We start from the raw sequence: 27,119 nt of genomic DNA, 5'->3' as shown, positions 1-27,119 counted from the left end.
TGGTTTGACTAGCAACAATAGCCAACTTGATTGGCTTATCATAGTCTTCTACTTCGAAAAGCCCTCCATAGTCAATTCACCTTTTCAGTTTATAGAACTTTTATTCGTGTTTTAATTTCTGGAAAACCCCTCAGTCCAAAAGAGATGTGGAATTGCTTCAAAAGAAGGAACCGGATTTATAATGCAGAGGAGAAATGAAACCACAAAATCAACAGTGACCTAGGTAGACCACATCCAAGAGAGTAATGCCTTATAATAAAGCTTAAAGGCTGAGGCAGAAAAGTCTAATGACATGATTCTTAGGATGGAAATATATCTGAAAGGTGAAGAACGGAAGATTTGTTTTTTTGTTTTTACTAAAAAGTGTCGAGAAGCACTAACAGGAGTGAGGGGATTGATGGTATACATAATTTTTTAAGTACAGTGTTATATGTTTTCAACTTTCAATTTTGAATAAATGACGAAGCTCTTTTCAGTTAGAAAGTGTGCAGTATTTAGTCGTATATAGAAAACAGAAATAGGCCACACTTTTATTATTAAATTATTTATACTTCGGCCAGACCCTGTGACCGAGTTGTTAGTACAGCGCGCTGCGACGCCAAGGGTCCCGGGTTCGAATTTCGCTCGGGCTTGGTTGTTTGTGAATGTCCATTCACCAATTTCATCATTTCGTCACTCATCCCCATCTTCGCAAATTAGCCAAGAGGCACAAAACGCAAAGTAAAATAAACTAAATCAATCAATCAATTTATACTTCGGCAAGGACTTTAATCATGTCGAATTTTCTATGTTCCAACAAGGCACTGACCAGTTTCAAAGTGACTTTAAAAAATCATTAAAGAGACACAGGAAGTGGGAGACAAAGTATTGGTTCCAAATTAAGAAATTGTGTTCGCAATTAGAACACTGCCCTTCGAGGTTAATTCTGTTTAGGTAACATGTGTTTGCAATTAGTATTGTTCGCAACTAGGACTGTTCGCAATTAGGACGACACCGTGTTTTTAAGCGCAAACAACATTTTACACAAACCCTGATTTCACCCATCAATCACATTGCGGACATATTTTCCAATCAACAAAACAAACAATATCCTGAAAACGTGCAAGTTTCTTCATCCTCTTAACATTCTAATGTACACCTATCAAAATATATATTAGAAAATATTTAACTTTAGTTTTAACTCACCACATATTTCCAGTGATTCGTCACTTTTGTCTGAACAGTCGTTTTCGAAATCACAGGTCCATGATACTGGTATACATCTTCCACTTGCACATCTGAAGTTCGATCCTGCACATGTTCGCTTAACTACAACATGCAAAAACATCATTTCTAAGTTCAAAATTATAGAGAGATTCAGCTAATAAGTTAAATACATTTCTTCTTACTATCGATTTTTGTTCAACAATGTACAAGATTGAAGTAATTTGTCTTCGTTATAAACTAAAATTGTAACGACCGCCATGTTAGGCAGATTTCAGTCGTATATTGGCATTTATCTTATTCGTATACTTTCAAGTTAAGAACTTGGATTAAATTATTTATACTTAATTGTTTTCATAATTCATGTATATATTTACGTTTTATCTTATGTTATAATATTATTTGCGTATTTGTGCACCATTTATTCAGAATTTATATGCTAATAATTATCCCAAATAATATATGCAATGTTTTCATTATTAGTTAATTTCCAAGATGGCTAAGATTTCACGCAAGTTTTGTTGTTTAAGCACAAGTTAAATACTTCGGCACAAGCAAAACTCACCGGCAAATTAAGTATCGATACTATTGGCCTACGTTAAAATCTGACACGTGTTGGCTTCTTTATCACCCGGAGTGCTGTCCAATGACAGAGACTGTTGTGGATGGAGGTGATCAGGAGCAACGTGCCACCACTCGTAACTCCAGGGTATGGAGATCCGAATTGGCAACACACCACTCCTTGCTCCGGCTGGTCAGTTGGGAGCACCATTTCTCACCCAGGGATCGGGATTAAGGCGATCCACATTCCTCCAGGAAGGAAACCACCGAATTTCGACACGTCCCAGCAATTAAAATTAAAATACTTTATAATTAAAATATCCAAAACCTTTAATCAGAAATCGCGCGCGTTCATACTGATTCGCACAAGTTAAAATTATAATTTGTTGGGTCATGCACGCTCGATGGCAGTGATAAGCAACTTATTTAACACAAGAGTCCGCGCGCCGCCTTCACAGTTAATAGCAAGACCTCAACTGCTTACCTCAAGCGCGCGGTGCAGCATAACAGATTGTTCTATCTTACAATAATACAAATTCATAACATGAAATAACACAAGAAAACTGATAAATTTTTGCAAAAGATATAACTGATGTAGATTGGTCAAAGCTTTACTCACTTGATTATGTTAACAATAAAGTGGAGTTTTTGACCTCAAATATACAAAATGTTTTTGACACGCACGCACCTCTAAAAATCGTAAAACACAATAAGGAAAATGCACCGTGGATCACCAGTAATGTTAAATTGTTGATGCGAATCAGAGATAACGCGCTACGAAAGTTCAAACGTTCGAACAATCCAAGCGACTGGCAACAATATAAAGAACTCCGGAACTTTACAACAACTGTCATAAGACAAGAAAAGAAATGTTATCTTACCTTCAAATTTGGCGGGAAAAATTTAAACCGGAGAGAAACGTGGAATGAGTTGAAACAACTGGGTATTGTTAACAATAAAAAGTCTCACGATAATACATTCTCGCTCATAAGTACCACTGAAGATTTATATGCTGTTAATGACCATTTTGGTAAAATTTGCAAATCCTCCACTTAAGGCTCAGCAAATAAAGCATTTCGAGAACAAAACCTGTTGCACCGCTGAACAATATTTTAACTTTACTGAGGTAACTGAAAAAGATGTACATAAAAGTATTTATAGCATACGCTCAAATAGTTTTGGAGTAGATGGTATCAGCACTAAAATGCTCAAACTTTCTTTGCCTTATGTTTTATCTCCGCTAACACACGTCATTAACTCCTCTCTTTTCAGTGGCGTCTTTCCTGAAATGTGGAAAGAAGCACGAATCCTGCCACTTCAGAAAAAGCATATCGCCACTTCTTACAATGACTTTAGGCCTATCAGTCTTTTGCCTGTACTATCTAAAGTACTCGAGAAAATAGTGCATTCGCAGACGTTAAACTACGTTAACACGAATAATTTACTGCCCCCGCTGCAATCCGGATTTCGTGAGAAACACAGCACAGTCACTGCTCTTGCTAAAGTTGTGGATGATATTCTCTATGCCATTGATAAACAGCAAGTCACTATTTTATGTACTTCTGGATCTCAGTAAGGCTTTTGACACGGTGCAGCATGATTTATTATTAGCCAAACTTAAATATTACAAGTTTTCTCCTTCAACATTAAACTGGTTTCAAACATATCTATTTAACAGACGTCAAAGGGTCGTATTACATAATTCACCATCTCACGTGTCTCAACCTATAACGCTGAAAGCAGGTGTGCCACAAGCATCGATATTAGGCCCCCTCCTTTTCACCCTTTACACTGCAGATTTGCAGCAAGTCATAAGATTCTTCACTCCACATTTTTACGCAGACGATACCCAGTTATATTTCTCAGATCCTTACGCTTGGTTGGAACATATGCTTCAGTCGCTAAATTCTGACTTGAACATCGTCAGTACTTGGTGTGTATCTAACGGTCTTAAAATAAATCCAGAAAAATCCACTTTCATGATCATTGGTTCTAATTATGCAAGGTCGTTAATTAAAAATATTAAGATCGAGCTCAAAATAAACAATTTGCCCATTGTCAGGAATAAAACTGCTAAAAATCTTGGTCTGATTTTTGACGAAATTTTTCATTGGACAGAACATGTAAAGACGCAATGTAGGAAAGCTTATGGAACACTTAAGAATCTGAATCGTTTCCGTGACTTCCTCCCTGCCGAATGCAAGCTAAGACTCATCCAAGCGTTAATCTACCCATTCTTCCACTATTGTGATAATGTTTACGGCCCTCAACTCTCGCAAAAGCTCAGTAAAAAAATACATATGGTGCAAAATGCGTGCTTCCGATACATTTTTCAAGCAAAAAGATCCGATCATATTCTTCCATTCTTAAATAATAATCAGGTTCTTACCATGGCAAACAGAAGGAAGTTGCACTATCTCTGTTTTATATGCCGCATACTGACAGAAGGTAAACCGCAGTACCTGTTTGAGAAGATGCATTCCCGTAGGGAAATCCATCAGTATGTTACCCGTAAGAGGAACAACTTCGATTTACCCCATCACTCTACCACGGCCTATACAAATCATCTTTCTCCTTTTCGGCTCCGAATGCATGGAATGCATTGCCTGCGATTATCGCTAGTGTAAACAACCCATTATATTTCAAAGGTAAAGTAAAAGATCTGGTGTTAATGGAACAATGGCAGAGTCGAGGCACGTACTGAAGGTATCAAGTCACTCACTATATGGAATTGTATTATTGTATTATTATTACTATTGTCTTTTGTATTTCTAGTTACACTTTTTTGTATGCAACTAATTCCTATGTATTTTTTCTATCTTCAGTTTTTTATTTTTTATTTTATTATTATTATTATCATTTTTACGTTTAGCTTACTGCTCCATAAGTTTATACCATCTCATATGTATTCTCATATTGACAAGGGTTAGGTGGCAGAGCAGCCCTTGGCTGAACCTCGCCCGCTGAATAAAGAAAATTTATTATTATTATTATTATTATTATAACACATCAATGTTAATTAGCGATAGTAAGTTAAAGTTCAAGTTGGCAACAATTAAAAATGCCAACGTGGGAGTTTTTACATCGCCAAAAACACATAACGTGGTTCCCCCACTCCTAACATAAACAGCCAATAGGAAAACGATATTTTATTGAAAACGAGGGAGAAATACTTTGCTATAATATTACAATATTAAATTATATATAAAAAATAACTAAACTGATTTTATCAACTAATTCATATTTGCCCTTGCACATAAAAGTGATTAAATAAAGATTTAGTTTATAACCAAGACAAATTACTTCAATCTTGTACATTGTTGAACAAAAATCGATATTAAGAAGAAATGTATTAAACTTAAACAACAAAATTTGCGTCAAAGATAGAAATAATCTTAGCGACCTTGGAAATTAACAAATAAAGAAAACGTTGCATATATTATTTGAGATAATTATTAGCCTATAAATTCTGAATAAATGTTGCAAAAATATGCGAATAATATTACGTATAACATAAGATAAAACGTAAATATATACATAAATTATGAAAACAATTGAGTATAAATAATTTATGATTGATTGATTTGTGTTTTAAGTCCACACTATGCACAGTAAGGCTAATCGGGACTGAACCTACAGTTTAAAGTGGGATCCGAACCACTATGTGCCTCCACCGCTAATTGAACCCGGGACACCTTGATTACAAGGCAACGACGCTACCGCTGCGCCATCGGGAGCCCAATATATAAATAATTTAATCCAAGTTCTTAACTTGAAAGTATACAAATAAGATAAATGCCAATATACGACTGTAATTTGCCTAACATGGCGGTCGTTACATGTCTCTGCAGTCGTTTTCGAAATCACAGGTCCATGATACTGGTATATATCTTCCATTTGCACATCTGAAGTTCGAACCTGTGCACGGTCGCTTAACTACAACATGCAAAAACAGCATTTCAAAATTCAAAATTGTAGAGAGATTCAGCTAATAATACCCTTAGAGATATGACCATGCATTTTATTTCATTGGTTATAGTTGGTTATTCTGTAACAATATTTATTTTCAATTGTTTACTTTTATTATTTAAATACGTAATATAAATATCGTAACATTGATAGGAAAGCCTATGCTAAAGTGATAACGTAACGAATACCCAGAGACTATAATGTTAAAATTTCATCTTCATATACCCAATAGTTTCTGTGAAAAAGGAACATAAAGTTACGAGAATTAGGCTAACATTGTCAATATAGGCAACTGAAACTCCCGTTAAAACACCCCCAAATAAATTAGTCTGTGCACGCCTATGCGTACTAATTATATACTAAGTATTTTTTATGTTTATCTACATCAATAATAAATTGAAATAAATAGGAATACAAATTATGAAATTACGTCTACGAAATGGCGTTATTGTGCTGCAGCCTCAGTCTCTTCAATAGTAAATGAAGCTTTATAATATCCATACGCTAGAAAAATCGTAAAATTCACACTGAGTACTCACGGAATTGCGATCACCTACCTAATATTTTGTTGGTCCACCTTTGGTTGGGCGTACGGCCTGGACACGACGTGGCATTGATTCCACGAGGTGCTGATATGTCTCCACGGGGATCTAACACCATATATTTCTGATGGCATCCCATAACGAGCTAACTGATGTCGGTGCAGGATGCATGGTTCGAAGAGCTCGTTCCACAACATCCCACAGATGCTCTGGGTTTAAGATCAGTGGAGTTGAGGGGCCAATTCAGATGCTGCATCTCTGTGGAATGTTCCTCCAGCCAAGCAAGTACAGTCCAGCCTCGGTGAAACCGTGCATTGTCGAGAGTTGTCCGCAACACCTCCCGATACACAACGGATGTCACACTGCGGTCCATACAGACCAATGGTCCCAGTCCGTGCCAAAAGAAGCAACCACACACCATACAGCCCCCCATCTGCCTGGGCAGCACTCACCATGCAGGAAGGGTTCATAGCCATGTGCTGTTGGTGCCACACACGCACGCGCCCGTCACAGTGGTGTAGCAAAAACCGTGATTCATTGGACCAACACACCCTTTTCCAATCGTCCACGGTCCAGTCAGCGTGCCCGTAGGCCCAAGCGAGGCGAAGTCGGCGGTTACGCTTCGTGAGGAGTGAGCGACGAGTGGGTTGTCTGCTGTGCAACGTCATGCGTGCCAGTGTGCGCCGCACAGTTGTATCGGATATGCGTGTTGTGCATCCACTGTTGTATTGGTCCCGTAATTCGCAAACGCTGGATTGTGTTCAGCTGTCACGAGCCGTTTGACTCGACGCTCTCTCCGCGCTGTCACCTTCCGTACGCCCTTGCAATTCTGCCTATCGGTGGTCATTGCCCCGTTTTCTTGTCACTCTCTGTACACCTTCAGTACACTGGAACGGGCGCATCCGACCAGTGTCGCTGTCTGGGTTATTGACGCACCTGATGCTCGGCCACCCACAATCATGCCCTTTTGGAACGACGTTAAATCCTGATCACCTCCCTTTTAACGTGTGCTGTTCGACAAACATGTAGCGCTGTGTCTATACATTCACCATGTTACGTACCCAATAGGCCCAATACGTGTAAATACACAGTTACGGATGTTAAACAGAGATCGCAGCATAAGGCGTGCAAGTATGAAGATCGCTGTATTGTAAATAAATGATAGTGTAAATAGGTGTCAAAGTAAATTAGAAAGATAAACAATAATATAATATAATGTAAGATAACAAAGAAATGATATAACTATGACAAATTAATACAAATGACGGTAAGTTTCTTATATCAGGAAAACGGATTTCTTCAAATTTACAGGAGAAATTACTTAACGAATGCAGTTTCTTTATAGTTGTGGAAGTTCGGGGAAGTGTTTTCTCGCATCGTCCATTGCATTTTGCCGGAAAATCATCTATTTTTCGATATAAATGTGTGACCGATGCACGAAAGCTGTTGCATCCATTTCCTTCCAGCGAGATGTTGCCTGTGTGTGATGAAGTAAGCACGGTTAATGCCGGTCAGTCTTTCCAAACACGTGTTTTGTTTTTCTAACTGGTTTGTGGGGCTATGTGTCAATGGTTCGTGGAGCTATGTGTCAATGGTTTGTGAGGCTATGCGAGAATTTTTTTTCTAAACCAATTTTTAACTATTCTAACCTAAACGTGCCCCAACCTAACGTAACCTTACCGGAAATGGTTAATGGGGATATGTATGAATGGTTCGTGGGGCTATGCGTCAATGGTTTGTGGGGCTACGTAGGTATTTTTGGGTGTAGTGGGGTGCAAACACTGCATGCCGAGTACGGTAGTGAAACTGTGACCGCCATTTTACGTGTTACCGAAGGCAAAAATAAACGAAGAAAACTTACTCGATATGTCGCAAATAGAGCTTATTTCCGTGCAATAAGCGAAATGCCACCATCAACAATGTTTCTCAATGCAGAATACGTAAGTACGAATATTTAAATTAAATGAAGTAGCAAATTTCATCCGTTTTCCGGATATAAGATATTAATTAACAATATGCTCATATGTATGTATATACAAAATTTAAAAAGTCGAAAGACATATAAATTTGTGTCTGCGAGCAGATTCCTATATGTGTGAGCTTATTACGATCCCCTTTGTGGAAATTTTTACACACCAGTGGCGGTTCGTTCTAGTCGTGACCAACAGCACTTTTTTGGTTTCGGGTCACAATCGTGGCACCAACTCGTCTGCGCGTTTTCAACCGTTGCACCGAGTCTACACTTTCTGTCGCAATTACTAGTAGCGGCGCGTTCTAATCGAAGCCCCAAGGTGGGTTATTAGATTGGACTTGATATTAGTTATGGGAAGAATAAAAGGCAAAACTTTCTGGGACTTAGTGAAAAGTCGACTCGTATATCCGATGAGAACTAAGAATCGTCGATCTATGGACATATGATACGAAAAGATCCAGAAGGAAGTCCAGAGTCCAGATCCAGATGGAAGTCCAAGCCCAAATTCAAAAGGAAGTCCTAGTCCAGATCCAGAAGGAAGTCCGAGTTCAAGAAGAAAGCCATAGTCCAGATCCAGAAGAAAGTACTAGCGCAAGAAGGAAGCCCACACATATGTATAAGGGGAGAATAAGCGACCAATTGTGGATGTGAAAGTTACGATAAATAAATAAATAAGAACTGGATTTCGAATCAAGATTAAAGCAATTGAAATCTATGTAAATGTCCGATTACTTCTAAATGAATATATTCTCACGTGTTCTCAACTATAATCTTAATGTAAAAAGAAAGATACCATACAATTTATTAACTGTCTCCGTTGGAAGGCTCACTGTCTGGTTTACTTTCTAAAAGACCCCCAACCCTGTAGATATTAGCCTTGATATAATGAAATAGCACCCTAAGGAGGTAGCAACCACGATACTTTCAGTCGGGGTGGTCATGTCATGTGATCAGAGCAGCTGCTCGGCCGTTCCTTGATGTTTGGAGGGGTACTAGCAATTCAGTGAGCACTCAGTGAATATATTTTTGGACCCTGAAAGACTCCTAGAAAAGTCTCTCTCGCACGCCCTTGCCCATTTACTTACAGCACATCTCCTTGTCCTCATCACTCTTGTCCCCACACTCGATGACAGAGTTACACGCCCAAGAAGCCGGAATGCATTGCCCACTGTTGCACTTGAATTGATAATCCGTGCAGTTGCGTTCTGCTGCAGGGAAAGATTGATTTCATTCATTAGAGAAGTATGTTAGAGGTCCATAGTATACCTTTAGTATGCAGTAAATATATATACATACACACAAACATATGTACATCCTATGACAATAAAGTTAATATGTTGTCATATTTAGATTTGAAATGGTTAGGCTAAGTTCAGAGTTCCACATTTGTGCAATAATAATAATAATAATAGTTTTGGTCATATGAATACTCCAAATTTATTCATATAATGCAATTAAATGTGTCTGAAATTACTATTTGATCTAATTTTAATAAATGTAATGTTTAAAAAAGCTAATTTGTATTAGGACAAAATTATCAAATTGTGTAATATTTTAAATTCATATTTACAACAGTTTTTTTTACTGATAATATCAAAAAAACGTATCTTCAAACATATGTGTTCTTTCGAAGAAGCAAGAGAGGAAGCATTCAGATTTATAATTATTATTATTTTAATTGTGTACATTTGCATTGATTGCATCAAGGTTTATATACAAAGATCAAATCTTTAAGGTTGTTCAGTGTGTAAATATGATGTAATTTTTGGTATTTTGTAACAACATGCAAAAAAACTGTAATTGTAATTGCTAGATAAGTATATTGTTATATACGTTGCAAAATAGATGATTCAGAGCAAATATGTACATTCAGATCACATATATTAAGGAGGTTAAGCACTTAGCACTCAAATCATAAAAAAACAAAACAATTGAAGATGATGCTAAAAATCTTTCTGGAACTAGTTTCTCTGGTACTAGTTGTCTGTGGATATTGAAGGATCTCATGACGGAGTAAGAATAAGTACAAATGTAGCAATTTGGGATGGCTTCATAATTGTGCAATTATTGATGTTCATTGATGTTTTTAAAAATTTTGCAGATCCAATTTAAACAAAATTTAACCAACAAAATTCGGTAAATTTCTCGTATGGGACAAACAGCTGAAATTTGCTAGTTCATTTAATTTGAATATTCGTACTTACGTATTCTGCATTGAGAAACATTGCTGAAAGTGGCATTTCGCTTATTTCACGGAAATAAGCTCTATTTGCGACATATTGAGTAAGTTTTCTTCGTTTCTTTTGCCTTCGGTAACACGCAAAATGGCGATCATAGTTTCACTACTGTACTCAGCATGCAGTGTTTCCACCCCACTGCACCCAAAAATACCTACGTGGCCCACAAACCATTGACGCATAGCCCCACAAACCATTCATACATAGCCCCACGAACCATTTTCGGTAAGGTTAGGTTAGGTAGGGTCACTATAGGTTACAATAGTTAAAAATTGGTTTCGAAAAAAATATGCGTAGCCCCACACACCATTCTCGCATAGCCCCACGAACCATTGACGCATAGCCCCACGAACCATTGACGCATAGCCCAACGAACCATTTACACATAGCCCCACAAACCATTTGTGGAAACGTATCTTCTTCAGTTACAAAAACACGTGTTTGGAAACACTGACCAGGCTTACGTCATCACACACAGGCTACATCCACCTGGAAGTAAATGGATGCAAGAACTTCCGTGCATCGGTCACACATTTATATCGAAAAATAGATGATTTACCGTCAAAATTCAATGAACGATGCGAGAAAACACTTCCCCGAACTTCCACAAGTATAAAGAAACTGCATTCGGTAAGTAATTTCTCCTGTAAATTTGATGAAATCCGTTTGTCCCTTACGAGAAATTTACCCAAAATTCTTACTTGCAACAGACGGGAGATATATTCAATACTTTTATATGCATTTTTTACACTATCATATCAACATTTGTATTACTATGTAAGGTTTATAGTTTATGTGTGTTGCATTTAATTTTTGTACATTTTGATAAATTTCCAAATTCAACAATTTATCGTGTACTGTAAAATGTGTAAAAGGTCAAACGTTTTGTGCGCAGCGTAATAAATTACTTTCTGTGGGCCAACTTAGTGGCTGAGCAAGTTAATCGGTCGACTTCCTGTGGTGCTGTCGAAATTCCAGGTTCAACTCCCGGCCTGGGTTATCCATATAGCTAATAATCACTCATCCTCATCGTCGTGACAAAAGAAACGTAAAAATACAAATACAAATTTACCACTACACAATTGCAAACATTTAATGTAACAGTATTCAAAAATAAGTAGCAGTGCATTATTCACATATGCAAATTAATTTTAATATATGTGTTCACTAATAATTTTATTAGTCTTATAATTTACACTAACCGCAAATTGATTGGCTCTCGTCACTATTGTCTCCACAGTCGTCAGCCAGATCGCACATCCAATTTTCTGAGATGACCTTTCGATTCTCGCATTCAAAAAAAGGAATGGTTTTGTTATACGCCCCTGTTCAGAAATGAAAGTTTTTATCAAAAGCAGTTCACGTGATTTGTGTAAAATGGCAACGAACCTTAATTATAATGCGGATACAACTCCCAAGGAGAGGGCACGGCTTGGGAAATAGAATTTTGGACAAGAGTTCGTGTAGTATGTTGGAGAGATTTACGTCTCGCTGAATTCTTCATGTCTTTATGTAAAGTTTTATTTTTACACATACTTTCTCTACTCCGCATATACATATTTTCGTTGCAATCCATTAACCATTGCTCATGGTTGCCTTTTGCTCTCTAACTGAGAAATGCACTTAATAGAACTTCCAGAAATTAACTCGGAACGCACTATTAGCATAGCGCTAACCCGACTCAGTAGTTTATCACGCAGAGGTCCCTACACATACGGCACTCACTCTCTGTGTATCTCCATGCATCCATAAAAACTGTCTGAATCCATCGGGCCTTGTATCGGAGTATCTGAGCATCTGAGTAACTGAGCTTCTGAGAGAGAGTAACAAGTCGGAACCCGGTATTTATACCTCCAAGAAATGGCCCGGCCGCCCCCAACCACCGGGGCTAGGACCTTTAGAGTCCATTAGTGGTGACGTCACAAGCAGACGACGAGCTGGAACTGAGTCTAAACAACGAGAAAAAGTGTTTTCTTCCTATTCAAATCCATGCGATTTTCCTTCGGAAGGGGTAGCTTTAATTATTACAACAGCAGTTACGAAACAAAATTATTATGCGTATCGTACATCAATGTAAAGATGAGATTTCGGAGAATACGACTATATAACACACATACCTTACAGAGAGTAAGGTGAAGAAAAACCGGAGTAAGAAAATCATGCATTTTCATAACATTCCAGTTCCGAGCACAGCCGAAGCCGACCCGAAGCTCACCCGATCTCAAGTTAACCACGCTGCCGCTATTGATGATGAGAAACCAGCAGCCTCAGGGGTTGAACCGACGGCGCACATTGGTTGAGATTTCTTTTGAAGCATTTGCTTTACTCGATTTCCTACTCCATTTATGCTTTACATTCTCATATGTAAGGTATATTTTATAAGGGTGTTCCACTATGAACGACACATTTAAGATGTGTAAAATAACACTAAATAATTACAAAAAAGGTAAATGTTTTTACGTCTCCCCTTTCTTCTTTCCTTTCCTCATCATTACAATGGGTAAATGTTCCGATTTAAGTATGAAATACAACATCCGGCATATGTCCCCCACGACTTGCTCTGCAGGACTCCACTCTCTCGATGAAATTTGCAATCACCTTTTCACACACTTGCACATCGATGTGGTTGATAACACGTTCAATTTCCACCTTGAGTTCTTGTACTGTTCGGGGTTTGTTTACATAGACTTTTGATTTCAGAAACCCCCAAAGCAAGTAGTCACAAGGAGTAAGGTCACATGACCTAGTTGGCCAGTTCTGGTCACCATTGCGAGAGAGGACTCGGCCCGGAAATTTCTCATGCAGCAAGGAAATCGTCTCGTGGGAGGTGTGGCAGGTAGCGCCGTCTTGTTGAAACCACATGCGTTCAGTGTCAATTCCGTTCAAATGCGGCCAGAAGAAACTGCGAACCATATTGCGGTACCGTTCTCCATTAACTGTCACAGCCTTTTCATCGTCGTCTTTAAAAAATTACGGTCCTATCACTCCAACAGCCCAAAATCCACACCACACGGTCCCTCGTTGTGAATGCAATGGTGTCTCATGGATTTCTCGCGGATTTTCTGTTGCCCAAATTTGACAGTTTTGTTTGTTGACGAAACCGTTTAAATGAAAATGTGCTTCGTCACTAAACAATATTTTCCGTGCAAAATCTTCATCCACCAGTTTCATCCCCAAAACCCATTCAACAAACTGTCTCCGTTTCACTTGATCATTTGGTTTCAGTTCCTGAGTTAACTGAATTTTAAACGCATGCATGTGCAGATCTTTCGTGAGAATGCGATGCATGGAACTTTTCGATATATTTACGTGTTGTGAACGAAGCCTAATGGATTTTTTAGCACTCACCATAACACTGTCACGCACAATAGCGATATTCTCAACAGACCGGCTAGATCGAGAGCGTCGACCCTGTTGTCCCAAATTTTTTGATCAACTTGCGAACTGTACTCTTATTAGGTGCACTTTCACGTTCTAGTATTGCACGAAGCTTCCTAACAGTCTCTGCATAACACTCGCCATTCTTCTAATGAGTTTTCACTATCAAAACTCGTTGTTTCGTTGTATAGAGCTCCATGCCGATTAAGCCAACAATCAGTGATGAAGGAACTTGTAAGAACAGTGCTGCCAACCCACACACAAGACATGTTGCGTAAATCAAACTTGGCATTATTAAATCGGAACATTTACTCGTTATACTGATGGGAAAATATTTGCCATTTCCTAATTATAGAGTGTTATTTTACAAATATTAAATGTGTCCTTCTTATTGGGACACCCTTTATATAGACGTATTATCCGAAATCTCATCTGTACATTGATGTACGATGCACATCACAATTTTGTTTCGTAACTGCTGTAACAATAATTAAAGCTACCCCTTCCGAAGGAAAATAGCATTGATTTGGATAGGAATAAAAGCACGTGTTTGTTTGTTTAACTCAGTCCCAGCGCGTCGTCTGCTGTAACGTCACACTATTGAACTCCATTGTTACCTTTCAAACAGGAAAGCCGTTGGCTTTCCCGGCTACTGGGCAAAAAGCAGCATAGGCACGAGCATTTACAAACATTCAAACTTTTACATATATACTTTCCATTTTCCAGCTGTGTGCTTAAAAGCCACACCGCAAGTAGTACTATCCACATCAAAACTGCATGCTGACGTCACTGATACAGCTACACAAAAACGGAAGTGTTGTTAAGGACAGAATTTATTTATTTATTTATTTATTTATTTACTCAGTGTTTCAGATACAGTCTTATTTGGCCATTTTACACTGAAACAACATAAAGTAGAAACAAAAAATAACAAAAGATAAAAACAATAACACGGTGGGATAGATTTACATGTTCTTGGTCAGTAATAGCCTATATAAAAATTATGTTCTGGAAGGAAAATATCTACATTCAGGGGAAGTTTGTTGTAGATTTCTGGGAGCCTGTAAAACAAGGATCGTTGTAGAAGGGATTGCCTAGTGGTTGGGTTGTGGAAGAGTTGCAGGTTGCGCGTTTGCTTTTGGGGTACCCTAAGTGTAAATTTACTGATTAGGAGATCTGTTCTGATTTTGCCATTTATTATCTTGTATAAAAAATTCATGTCAGCTAGATCACGACGAAAGGATGGAGTGTGAATATTCATAGCAGCCATGGTGTCTGATTTGGATACATGTCGAAAGGAAGGTATTCTATGGCGAACAATTGAAAGAACGAAACTGAGAACAGAATCTATTCTGGTGAGATTGGTTTTTGAGGCCATTGCCCAAATTGGGGAACAGTATTCAAGGATGGGCGAGATGAAAGATTTAAAGAATAAAGCAAGAGATGATGGGTTTTGAATTTCGCTAAATCTGTATAGAAGACCGAGAAGGCGCATGGCTTTTTTAGTGGTAGCTATAATATGATAATTAAAAGTAAATTTTTCATCCATGATAATACCTAGGTCCTTTTGGGTGGAAACGTTTTGGATTGGATTGTTTTCAATAGAATAAGTAGACACCACTTTGTTCTTTTTTAGGGAATAAGTAAGGAAAGAGCATTTCTGAGGGTTTAGTTCTAAATTCCACTGACGACACCACTTAACAAGTTCTGTGAGAGCATTTTGAAGAATCATCATGTCATGATGCGATGAGATCTCCTTAAAGAGTTTACAGTCATCCGCAAACAAAAGTATATTGATAGGGAGGGAGGACAGTTTTTCAGGGAGGTCATCTATGTACAAAGGAATAGGAGCGGCCCTAAGACACTCCCCTGAGGAACTCCAGACAAAACGGGAAGAAAGTTAGAAGAGGTACCAGATAGAACAACACGTTGTTCACGCTCATGGAGGTAGTCCTGGACTAAAGTGAGAAATTTGCCATGGATGTTAAATCTGGCTGATAATTTATGAAGAAGAAATTTATGATTAATTTTGTCAAAGCTTTCGAAATGTCCAAATATATAGTGTCAAGTTGGGAGTTATTATCAATTGCTTTGGCAGCATGCGAAAGTAAGACGAAAATATTTGTTAGGCAAGAGCTGCCTGGAAGAAAACCATGTTGTGCTGTGTTGATATATGGAGACGTAAACTGAAGTAACCTGTTTTTGGCGGATTCCTTGTCTTTCTTCGTGGTAGGCAGGTGCATTGTGATGTCGAGTGAGTCATGGTCGGAGGTTAGAAGGTTCTTTCCCGTAGTTACCTGCATATTAGGGAGGGTTGCCAGTACGTAGTAAAGGTTGCTGTCACCATGTGTTTTATGCAAGTTGAACTGGTTTAACCCTATTCCGTGAATGAACGTATCAATAAACCACTGATCATTTTGGCAGTTTATAGTTCCCGTATTTGGGCTTTCTCAAGTGATGGACAGGTTGAAATCACCAAATAAAATAATATCACCTCTTGACATTGCTGCTAATACCGAATCCCTGCAGGCTTCGAGGATGGAAATAGGAGAGTTCTTATGTGGGCGATAATACGATACAATTAGCAGTTTTTTTTTTGTTTTTTTTTAAAATTGAGTTCTATCCAAATAATTTCACAGTTCTTGATTATGGATTTAATTGTGAAAAGTACCACTTTTAAACATAAAGATATCCATAAATATACCTGGTCTTCTCCAGATGGTAAAACTCATAATCAGATAGATCATATTCTCATTGATAAGAGAAGGCATACTAGTATAATTGACGTTCGTACACATAGAGGTGCTGACTGTGCCAGTGACCATTATTTAGTAATTGCTAAATTAAGAGAAAGACTCTCAGTGATAAATCATAAGCAACAAAATCTAAAAGTTATAAAATTTGATACAGGAAAGTTTGCTGATGAAAGAATTAAGAAAGATTACCAAATTAAACTGTCAAATAGATTTGAGGTTTTGCAGGATTTAAATGATGATGAAAATATAAATGAAACAGACGTAAATAAGAATTGGGAGCACATACGTAATGCAATAGAATCAGCAGCTAAAGAAAGTATAGGATACCATAAACCGAGAAAAAGTAAGCCATGGTTTGATAATGAATGTCATAATCTAATAGAAATAAGAAATCAGGCTAGACTTAGGTGGTTAAATAACTCGGATGATACAAATCTAAGCAATTATAATAGAATAAAGCGAGAAGTTAACCGCACGTTTAGAAGTAAAAAAAGAGATTACTTGAAAAGCAAAATTAACGAAATTGAAACAAACAGCAAAAATAAAAATATCAGAGATTTATATAAAGGTGTAAATGAATTTAGAAAGGGGTGGCAACCTAAAGTAAACTTGATAAAAGATAAAGACGGTGATTTTCTAGCTGACCCAAGTGATATTCTAAATAGATGGAAGAACTACTTTAATGACCTTTTAAATGTCCATGTAGGAGATAAATCAGAAATAAATGAAGTACACACAGCAGAACCTTTAGTTCCAGAACCAAACTTGACTGAAGTTAAAGATGCTATTAAAAGGCTAAAGAATAACAAAGCACCTGGCATTGATTTAATACCAGCTGAGTTAATTAAATATGGTGGAAATTCATTAATATGTCAAATTCATAAATTAATTTGTTTAATATGGAATAAAGAAGAAATCCCTCAACAGTGGAAAGAATCCATAATTGTTCCTGTGTTTAAAAAAGGTGATAAAATGAACTGCAATAATTACCGTGGAATTTCTCTACTCTCAACAACATACAAAATATTGTCTAACATTCTTTTAACAAGACTAACCCCATATGCTAATGAAATTATAGGTGATTATCAATGTGGATTTAAACGTAACAGATCAACTACAGATCAAATCTTTCACATCAGACAGACACTTGAAAAAAAGTGGGAATATAATCAAAATGTCCATCAGCTATTCATTGATTTCAAAAAAGCATATGATTCGGTCAAAAGAGATAAATTATATAATATATTAGTAGAGTTTGGAATACCTAAGAAGCTTGTTAGTATGATAAAAATATGCACCAGTGAAACAGAAAGTAAAATTCGTGTGGGTAATAATATGTCTGACAAATTTATAATTCATGATGGGTTAAAACAAGGAGATGCATTATCTCCATTGCTCTTTAATTTTGCCTTAGAATATGCTGTAAGGAAGGTAAGAGAAACTAAAGAAGGACTAAAATTAAATGGTGTGACTCAGTTGTTAGCATATGCAGATGATGTAGACTTACTGGGGGATGATATAAATACGATTAAGAATAATGCTAAAATATTTTTCAAAACTGCTAAAGAGATAGGTTTGGAAGTTAACAAAGAGAAAACTAAATATATGCTTACAGGCCGAAACCAAGTGTTAGGTAATAATCAAAATCTAATTATTGATAACAACTCGTTTGAACCAGTTTCCAAATTCAAATACTTAGGAGTAATATTAACAAATGAAAATTATATTAAAGAGGAAATAAAAAGTAGGCTTAATTCAGGAAATGCATGTTACTTCTCTCTTCATAAACTTTTGTCTTCTCGTTTAATATCTAAGAAACTAAAAGTTAAAATATACAAAACAGTAATTTTGCCTGTAGTATTATATGGGTGTGAAACTTGGTCCCTTACATTGAAAGAGGAACATAAATTGAGAGTATTTGAAAATAAGATCCTTAGGAAAATATTTGGACCTAAAAGGGATGAGGAGACAGGTGAGTGGAGAAGGTTACATAATTCAGAACTACATAATTTGTATTCATGTCCAGATATTATTAGAATAATTAAATCAAGAAGACTTAGGTGGGCAGGCCATGTGGCACGAATGGGAGAGGAAAGAGGAGTTTACAGGATTCTTGTTGGGAAACCAGATGGTAAGAGACCTGTAGGAAGGCCAAGACGAAGATGGAGGGACAACGTTGAGATGGACCTAAAGGAAATCGGTAGGGATGGAAGAGAGTATATAGATCTTGCTCAAGATAGGGACAGATGGAAGGCCTGTGTTGCTGCAGCCATGAACCTTCGGGTTTAAGAAGGCTAGAGAGTTAGTTAGTTAGTTAGTTAGTTAGTTCTTGATTATGGGTAGTGAATAATAATATAGTGTGTATCAGGCAAAACATTCGCTGTTGGTCGCCTGACAACTCTGCATGGACAGATCCCTCTAAAATGACCGGTGCAGGGAAGATTACGGTGTGGGCAGGCGTATGGGGAACACGGATAATCGGTCCTTTTTTCATTCAAGGAAATTTAAATGCGGTACGATACCTGGGGATGCTGCACGAATAGATACTGCCAGCTTTGATGTCGGAAAATGGTACATTTCCCAGGTTTTTTCAACAAGATTGTGCGCCTCCCCGTTATGGCTTCCAGGTGCGTCAGTACCTGGATGAACAATTTCCTGGGGCAAAGATTGGTCGATGTGGGCTCGTTGAATGGCCTGCCCGATCACCAGACCTAACACCAATGGGGCCACATTAAGGGGACACGTTAAGGCTACGGTGTATGGTGTGAAAATTCGTGATCTGGAACAACGTATCATGGCTGCCTTTGAGCAAATTTCACCAGTTACCTTGCTCGGTGTCCACGGACATTGGGATAAGCGTCTGCACACGTGCATTGACCAACACAGACAACATGTGGAGTACATTCTGTAACAGGTAAACATCACTTTCAGTTTCCAAAAACTTTTTACCAAATGAAGTTACATGAAATCTGATATCAGATTTGACATCCTGATGAAATTCTAGCCTATGGTCATGTTTTACCATGGCGGCCGTCCGCGTGACATACTCCACAAGGTGTCCCCCTAGGCCTATTATGTATCGCCCATATCAAATTCCATGAACATACATCACTGTGGATTTTTCAAGGGGTGTTAATGGACTTCTGATACACCCTGTGGTGTCAAACAATACTACACAGAACTAATTATGAAGCTAAGAAATGCATACTTACGACACAATTCCGGGTCCTCGTCACTTTTATCCCTACAATCGTCCATCTTGTCGCAGATCCAACTTTCGAAGATGCATCCTCCATTTCCACATTGGAAGCGTCCTTTGTTACACCGTCGCGTCACTAGAAATAATGTATTTATATTAAAAGGTAATTTTCAAGAAAATGCATGATATAATTTTTCGTTCAGTTTTCCAAAATTAACCAATTTATATCACTAATTCAAATTTCATTAAAAAAAAATACACGAACCAATTAAATAAATTGCATGTTGACTTTGTTCGGAAAATTAATCTTTTACAAGTCACTCAGTAACTTGAAAATGTTCTTGCAAACAACTCACAAAAAGCAATCATCAGTAATTGAAAAAGTAAGTGTATCAAGACTTAAAAGTTTTCATTTATGTCTCTGGTACATAGTATTATGTCTTCATGTAAGTAGTTGGGATCTACGATAAAGTCAATCGCTATTTAATATTCGCAATTAATTTGCAAGTACTTATAACTAATTCGCACGGGTTTTAATTAATTTGCATGTACTTAGAACTAATTTGCATGTACTTAGAGTACTTTACATTTATGTATTTGCATGTTTAACTTTTATGAATATATAATTATTTATTTTATGAAAAAAATGTATATAGAAGGTAATTAGAGGTACTAAACGCTATGCATATGGTTTTATATTCATTACTGCAAAGTATGTAATGCATAAATCGATAATATTAATGTTTATAGTATTGAAAATAAGAGTTTATGGTTTATGAACCGCTATGAACGGTGGTAATGGCTGTAGGTACAGGTCCAATTACGATTTAGGACGGTCCCGGTACTCGAACCCGCGATATGTAACGGTAATAAACGGTTAGGCTTATAGTGTATACTACGTATGTAATAATGTATGTTGTTATTGTATTAAAGACGATGGTACGACACGCCAGACAGAAGACGGTGAACTCCGCGCAAGTAGAGGAGAAAGGAATTTGGGGGAAGTGCGGTCAAGGTCAAATGACGTCACAACGTCAGAACAAAGAAAGAACCCGATTGATCAATCAGAACCGGTTTTTCCAAGGTTAACCAGTACGCAATAACAGGGGAAAGGTATGCAATACTGTAGGGCAGGGGAGGGATTGAACCAGACAACAAAGGATGTCTGAGAATGCGCGATGTAGGTAAAATCTCTGAAGCTATGCGTCGCTTGTAGAACCGGTTTCCGCCGCCAATTAATATTCAGCTCAGGGTTGCCCCAAGGCACAGGACGCTTTAGCGCGTCGTTGTAGGCTAGAACGCTTGCATGTCAGAACAGGTTTCTGTCTAAGTAAGCCAAGTTTGCCCAGAACACAAGAAAAAAGGATTTTTGGATACCCAATTAGATTGGAGCGAGAATTTTACTTTGAACAAGGAGAACAAAGCGTAAGTGTTTTTTTTATATGTACTAGGAAGAAGGGAGAGCTATCAGGGACTGGACCTACAGTTTTCACTATTCGCTTTTATCACGGGGTATCGAACCTAGGACCCTTTGATTATTGATTTAGGTAGTAAATTTATGTTACTCTGTGCTATTTAACATAATATTGAGTTTATTTTTTTTACCAAACTTTGACTTTATGTCAAACATTTTCCCAGCTTATCCTTATTTTTATCAAAATAACACAATTCAATCTGTTCAGGAAAGATTTTTAGTTACATTTTCGATACACAAAGTGTGTGTTCTCAACTTCTATTTGTTTATTTCACAAGTTTAGCCTAATATTTACTCAAATAACACAATTTCATCTATTCAGGATATTTTGTATTTACAAAGAGATTTTTTTAAACTTTTAATTTATTATTTACAAGTTTATGCCTATTTTTTTACTCAAATAACACAATTTTATCTGTTTAGGAAAGACTTTTAGTTATATTTTCGACACACAAAGTGTGTGTTCTCAACTTTTATCTGTTTATTTCACAAATTTATACCTATTTTTACCAAAATAACACTATTTATACTATTCAGGAAAGACTTTTAGTTATATTTTCGACACACAAAGTGTGTGTTCTCAACTTTTATTTGTTTATTTCAAAAGTTTAGCCTAATATTTACTCAAATAACACGATTTGAACGTGTTTTTATTACATTTTGGACACACACGCACTCACACACACACATCCACACACACTCACACACACACACACACACACACAGACTGAGAGAGAGAGAGAGAGAGAGAGAGAGAGATTTTTTTCCCAAGTTTACAGGATTATTCTCTAGTTTACTCAAATAACACAATTTAGATGTGTTTTGAATTAAATTTTGTACACATGAAGTGTGTTTCGTCGAGTTTTACCCTTTTATTTTACAAGTTTAGTCTTAATATTACTCAAAAAACACAATTTCATCTATTCAGACAACATTTTGTTTGTTATATTTTGGATGCACAAAGAGATGTTTTCATCTTTTTTACTGATTTTTTCCAGGGTATGTATTAATTTTTATTTATTTTGTTTTGTATCATATACACATTTACAAATTTTTAACTTAGAGTTTAGTATTTATTTAAATCTTTTCAAAAACACTAAAGAAAAAGTACTTTTAGCTAAAATGTAAGCCACAGAATATACTATTATTATTATTATTATTATTATGGTTTACTGATTCCCACTATGTTATTTTTGGTTCTGTATTTCTATATGTATTTATTTAGGTCAGGTTACGCCTGCTACGTAGGAAAGTTAGTTTATTTTAGTTTGCTGAGTATTTTGTTACTTTTATACTAGGTAAAAGTTTCCTAAATATATCAGGTAGGGCTCCATCCATATACTTTTGTTTTTGCTGTTTGGAGATGATGTGATCAGCATCACTCTTCATCTGCTTTTTTATCTTATGTACCCAATATTATTTTGAGGCTTAGTGAATTCTAGAGCCTATTTATGCAGGGGAGAGGGCTTGAAAATTTTGATCTCAGATAACCCACAACTATTTGTCAGAGTATTTTAAAGGATATTTTATATTTAACGTTCTTATGTGCCACTAGAATATCTAAGCTTGCTTAATTTTAATGCCTGTAACGCTGTTATTGTATTTCTAGCTAAGGCTTACTGGATAAAGTACACGAAATGTTTATCATTTCGACTATTTACCTTTATACGAGGCCAAATTTTTAGTGTAACGAAAATGATGGTGTGTCTATAAAGACTGAAATTCCTTTATCGATGGGTCCATAACTGGACGCTTACCAACATTGTTCCTTTTTTTTTTTTTTTTAATATAACCATTTATTAATATATTGACAATTCACCGGACAAGACGAGGTTCACAGACGACTGACTATATGAACCATAGGTCCACTTGCTAAACTTTTTTTCTATGCTAGAAGAATATTTTAGCCTTTTAGCCTTTTTCAAGGTATTTTTTAAGTATTATTGGTTTTTTAGGTGCATCAACACTTGGGTTATTTCCATTTGGTTTATTATACGAGGCTACAATCACTATCTGAACACTGAAATCCTCTGATTGAAACTTAAAGCTTAGGCTGTAACTAGGGATTTAGTATGTATATCGACATTTTATATGACAACACGAACCTTACAAAGGATTGTAGGTGACGTAGGACCAGACGCCAGAGCTTTGTCAATCTGCAAGAAGCACTTACAGCTAATATTACGAGGAAATGAGGTTGATTTTTACTTTTTCACAAGAATGCTATTTTTTATACACCCAATATTTGCTTTTTCAAGTAACTACTTGTACCCAGAAGCACTTACAGGCCAACTCTAACTAGACTTCGACTTATTCTATATCAGGTGCTAAATTTATAAAGATCTATGATTGTGTATATTTCTGAGGAAGTACGCAAAAGCAGATTACCCGATTAAAGTATCTGAAAAACAGATTTTTCTATGTAAGTATATTTTTATTGACTGGATTATTTAACAGATCAAACAGGAAGACTGCAAAATTTATTAAATGTAGTTCTATAGTATAGGTGGTTTCAGAGATATAAAAAGAACAAATATAAGATTTCGCTTATTTTGCTTCTGAGGCTAATCGCGACGCTAAGGGTAAATGGCGAGGAAATGTAACGGAGGAGAAACAGTCCCAAAAGCTATGGGCTGCATGTAAGTTAATACCACAGAGATATTACAGTAGGTGTAGGTTCTACCACCAGAACTTTTCTATTATAATTATACTGGTTATGCTGTACTGTTAGCTAAAGATGCTGATATTTGAGAAACTTAAAAGCTTATTTGCAAAATTTTAGATAAATAATAATCTGTTAGACCGTACACATATTTTATATCCATTCTGCAAAAGAGCCGATGACAAAATTTAAAAATTGTAATCGCCCAGACAGTGACTCAAACCCTGGACAGATAGGTTAAAAGCCTAACGCTATACCAACTAAGCTATCTGGGAAGGTATTCTTTTCTTGAAAAGTAAGTTATGTTAAGAAATATATTGAAACACTTGAGAACACTCTTGGTCTCGTTCGACAGAGAAGGAGACAACATTTCCAAATTGTTACAGACTGGGTGTATTTTTCCATTATAGAGGCCTTCACTATATGTAATTCGAAATGCTAAAGTTCAGCTAGCTTCCAAAATTGAGGTAAAGATTGTGTTTGGCGAGATTAACAAGTTACAATTATATCCAGTTACGGACAAATAAAGCTAAAACTCTCAGATTTACTGTACTAGCCAAGTTTTAGTAACATTTTCTTCACTTTAGTACAAATACCAAAGAAATAGGTATATTTTATTTATAATTTGACAAAATGTACTAGTATTTAATTCACAAAGTTAGGTAAAAAACAGTATTTTTAAAAAATATTGTTACTGCCTTCAAATTTTATGTTATTTACCCACTAACAACTGGTTTACACTGTTTGGCATCCTTTAAATAGGAAAAGAAGGAATTAAACAAATAAAGATCTAAGAAAAAGAGCAAACAACCTAAGTCAAATTCAAGCAGCAAGAGGAATAAACAGAAACCAACATGGCATCCAGAAAGAGAAATCAATAGTCACACCCATAGCACAGTTTAAGAAACTACATAGCTGAAACCTTAGAGAAACATGAAACTGCAAGCACAATATATCTAGATTCTTCCAAGGCATAGGATGGAGTAAAAAAAACATGGCTTGCTTATGGACAAACTCGACAACATAGGAATAAAATAGACAAGCAATCCTTTTTTCAGTAGAAAATTCCAATTACTCAAGTAAACTACATCATACGTAGTACATAAGATGAGGAAATTAACACCATCGGCAGTAAACCATCATGCAACTTCTACCTGCTGAAACAACTAAGTAAGTATAATTTATCAGAAAAATGCTTACATTTCAGCCTAATTTACCTCTACATTAATAATACTACCAGATTACTAGGGCTTCAAAAGTGAACACTAAGAATAATGTTCAGACTAAAGTATAGGGCATCTTGCAAAGGATAATTACTCCCTACATCTGCAAGTCAATAACAATTATTCTAAATACTACGAACTTGGACAAAATATAGTCAAATACACAACACAAAAAAGGAAAATAATTACAAGTAAAACAGCAGACACTCAATATCTCAAAACAATCCTTTAAAAATATTCTACAACAAACTGCCTCATAACATAAAACTGCTAAGTCCCCAAAACATATGCAAATACAATCAATAAAAACTACTTGAAATGGGAAAACTGTCTACAGTCTCACAGAGTTGATGTGAAATAACAGCAAAACTAAGAAGCATGCACAGTCAATAGTGCTCAATTTGCATACACTTCACATGCAAACTCTCATGAACAAGTTCAAAACAGTCTCCCAGCTCAGTTCTCATCTATACTTGGACAACCAAATCCTGCAACAAATTCTCAGAAATCCTACCTTTCCTACCCTTGCTTAAATAGCTAAAGTGCAATCTTCATACTAAAATATTGAAAAAAGGCATATCTATTTACATAAAAGTGTGTACACATGTGTTTGTCTGCGTGTACTCTTAGATAAATTGATAAAAAAAGCAATATAGTTATAAATCAAAGACTATACCTAATAATATTAATTTCAAAATTAGCTGATAGAAAAAGATATAATAACTACAGTATAAGCTTTTAATTTTTGTTAATTACAAAAAATAAATGTTAAATACAGTAAATGAACTTGGTCCCTTACATTGAAAAAGGAACATAAATTGAGAGTATTTGAAAATAAAATCCTTAGGAAAATATTTGGGCCTAAAACAGATGAGGAGACAGATGAGTGGAGAAGGTTACATAATTTGGAAGTACATAATTTGTATTCATACCCAGATATTATTAGAATGATTAAATCAAGAAGACTTAGGTGTGTAGATCATGTGGTACGAATGGGAGAGGAAAGAAGAGTATACAGGATTCTTGTTGGGAAACCTGATGGTAAAAGACCAATAGGAAAACCAAAACAAAGATGGAGAAATAATGTAGAGATGGACCTAAAGGAAATTGGTAGGGAAGGAAAGAAGTATATAGATCTTGCTCAGGACAGGGACAGATGAAAGGCATGTGTTGCTGCAGCTATGAACATTCGGGTTTAAGAAGGCTAGAGAGTTAGTTAGTTATACAGCGTGTCCACAAAAACACTCCTCGATTTTATTTGGTTATAAAATGAAAACTTTTTGCAATATGTTTGTAAGTATGGTGTCAGAAGGTGTAGTAACTCAACATATTTTTGTTTATTCCCTACAGGTTGTGAAATTGACCCATTTTTCCGCTAGAGGGCAGTAAATTCAAGATGGCGCTTTCAAAACAGCAACGAAGTTGGTGTGTGTTGGAATTACACACAACAAAGAGTGTCGTGTCTGTTCAACGTTCGTTCAGGCGTAAATTTGGTATGGAACCACCTTCGAACAAGTCCATTTTGAAGTGGTACAAGGATTTCGTCGAAGAAGGGTGTATCTGTGACAAGCGGAAAGGGCACTCTGGCCGACCGACAGTCCCACAGCAAGTTGTTGAGAGTGTGAGGGAAACCTTTGTTCGGAGCCCCAAAAAGTCAGTGCGCAGAGCGAGTATTGAACTACAAATCCCAAAAAGTACGATTAGCAAGGTGTTACGAAAACGCTTGCACTTTCAGCCATATAAACTGCAACTGGTGCAGAAGTTAAAACCTGAAGACCGTCCAAAGCGACAGCAGTTCTGTTCGGATCTCCAGCAGTTAATGGAAAATGATGACAATCTTCTGTCGAAGATCATTTTCAGTGATGAAGCAACCTTCCACCTGCATGGTAAGGTAAACAGACACAATGTGCGGATATGGGGATTGGAGAATCCCCACGCCACGT

General features: G+C 36.6%; 1 protein-coding gene across 1 annotated transcript in view; it reads right to left on the bottom strand.

Moving 5' to 3' along the window:
• Window positions 1–27,119, bottom strand: part of LOC145994116 (uncharacterized) — a 145,048-nt gene that overhangs the window by 15,517 nt on the left and 102,412 nt on the right. Inside the window, exons 11-14 of the mRNA XM_083130205.1 lie at window positions 19,831–19,953; window positions 11,687–11,809; window positions 9,333–9,455; window positions 1,186–1,308 (exon numbers count right to left, since the gene is read on the bottom strand). Of these exons, the coding sequence (XP_082986331.1) occupies window positions 1,186–1,308; window positions 9,333–9,455; window positions 11,687–11,809; window positions 19,831–19,953 (492 nt within the window). The remainder of the gene's footprint in view (window positions 1–1,185; window positions 1,309–9,332; window positions 9,456–11,686; window positions 11,810–19,830; window positions 19,954–27,119) is intronic.

Source organism: Lepisma saccharinum, chromosome 10 (genome assembly GCF_977018435.1).
Source record: "Lepisma saccharinum chromosome 10, izLepSacc3.1, whole genome shotgun sequence".
NCBI classification, from domain to species: domain Eukaryota; kingdom Metazoa; phylum Arthropoda; class Insecta; order Zygentoma; family Lepismatidae; genus Lepisma; species Lepisma saccharinum.
Note: the sequence above shows the minus strand (reverse complement) of the source record. Positions and strands in the feature narration are given on the sequence as shown.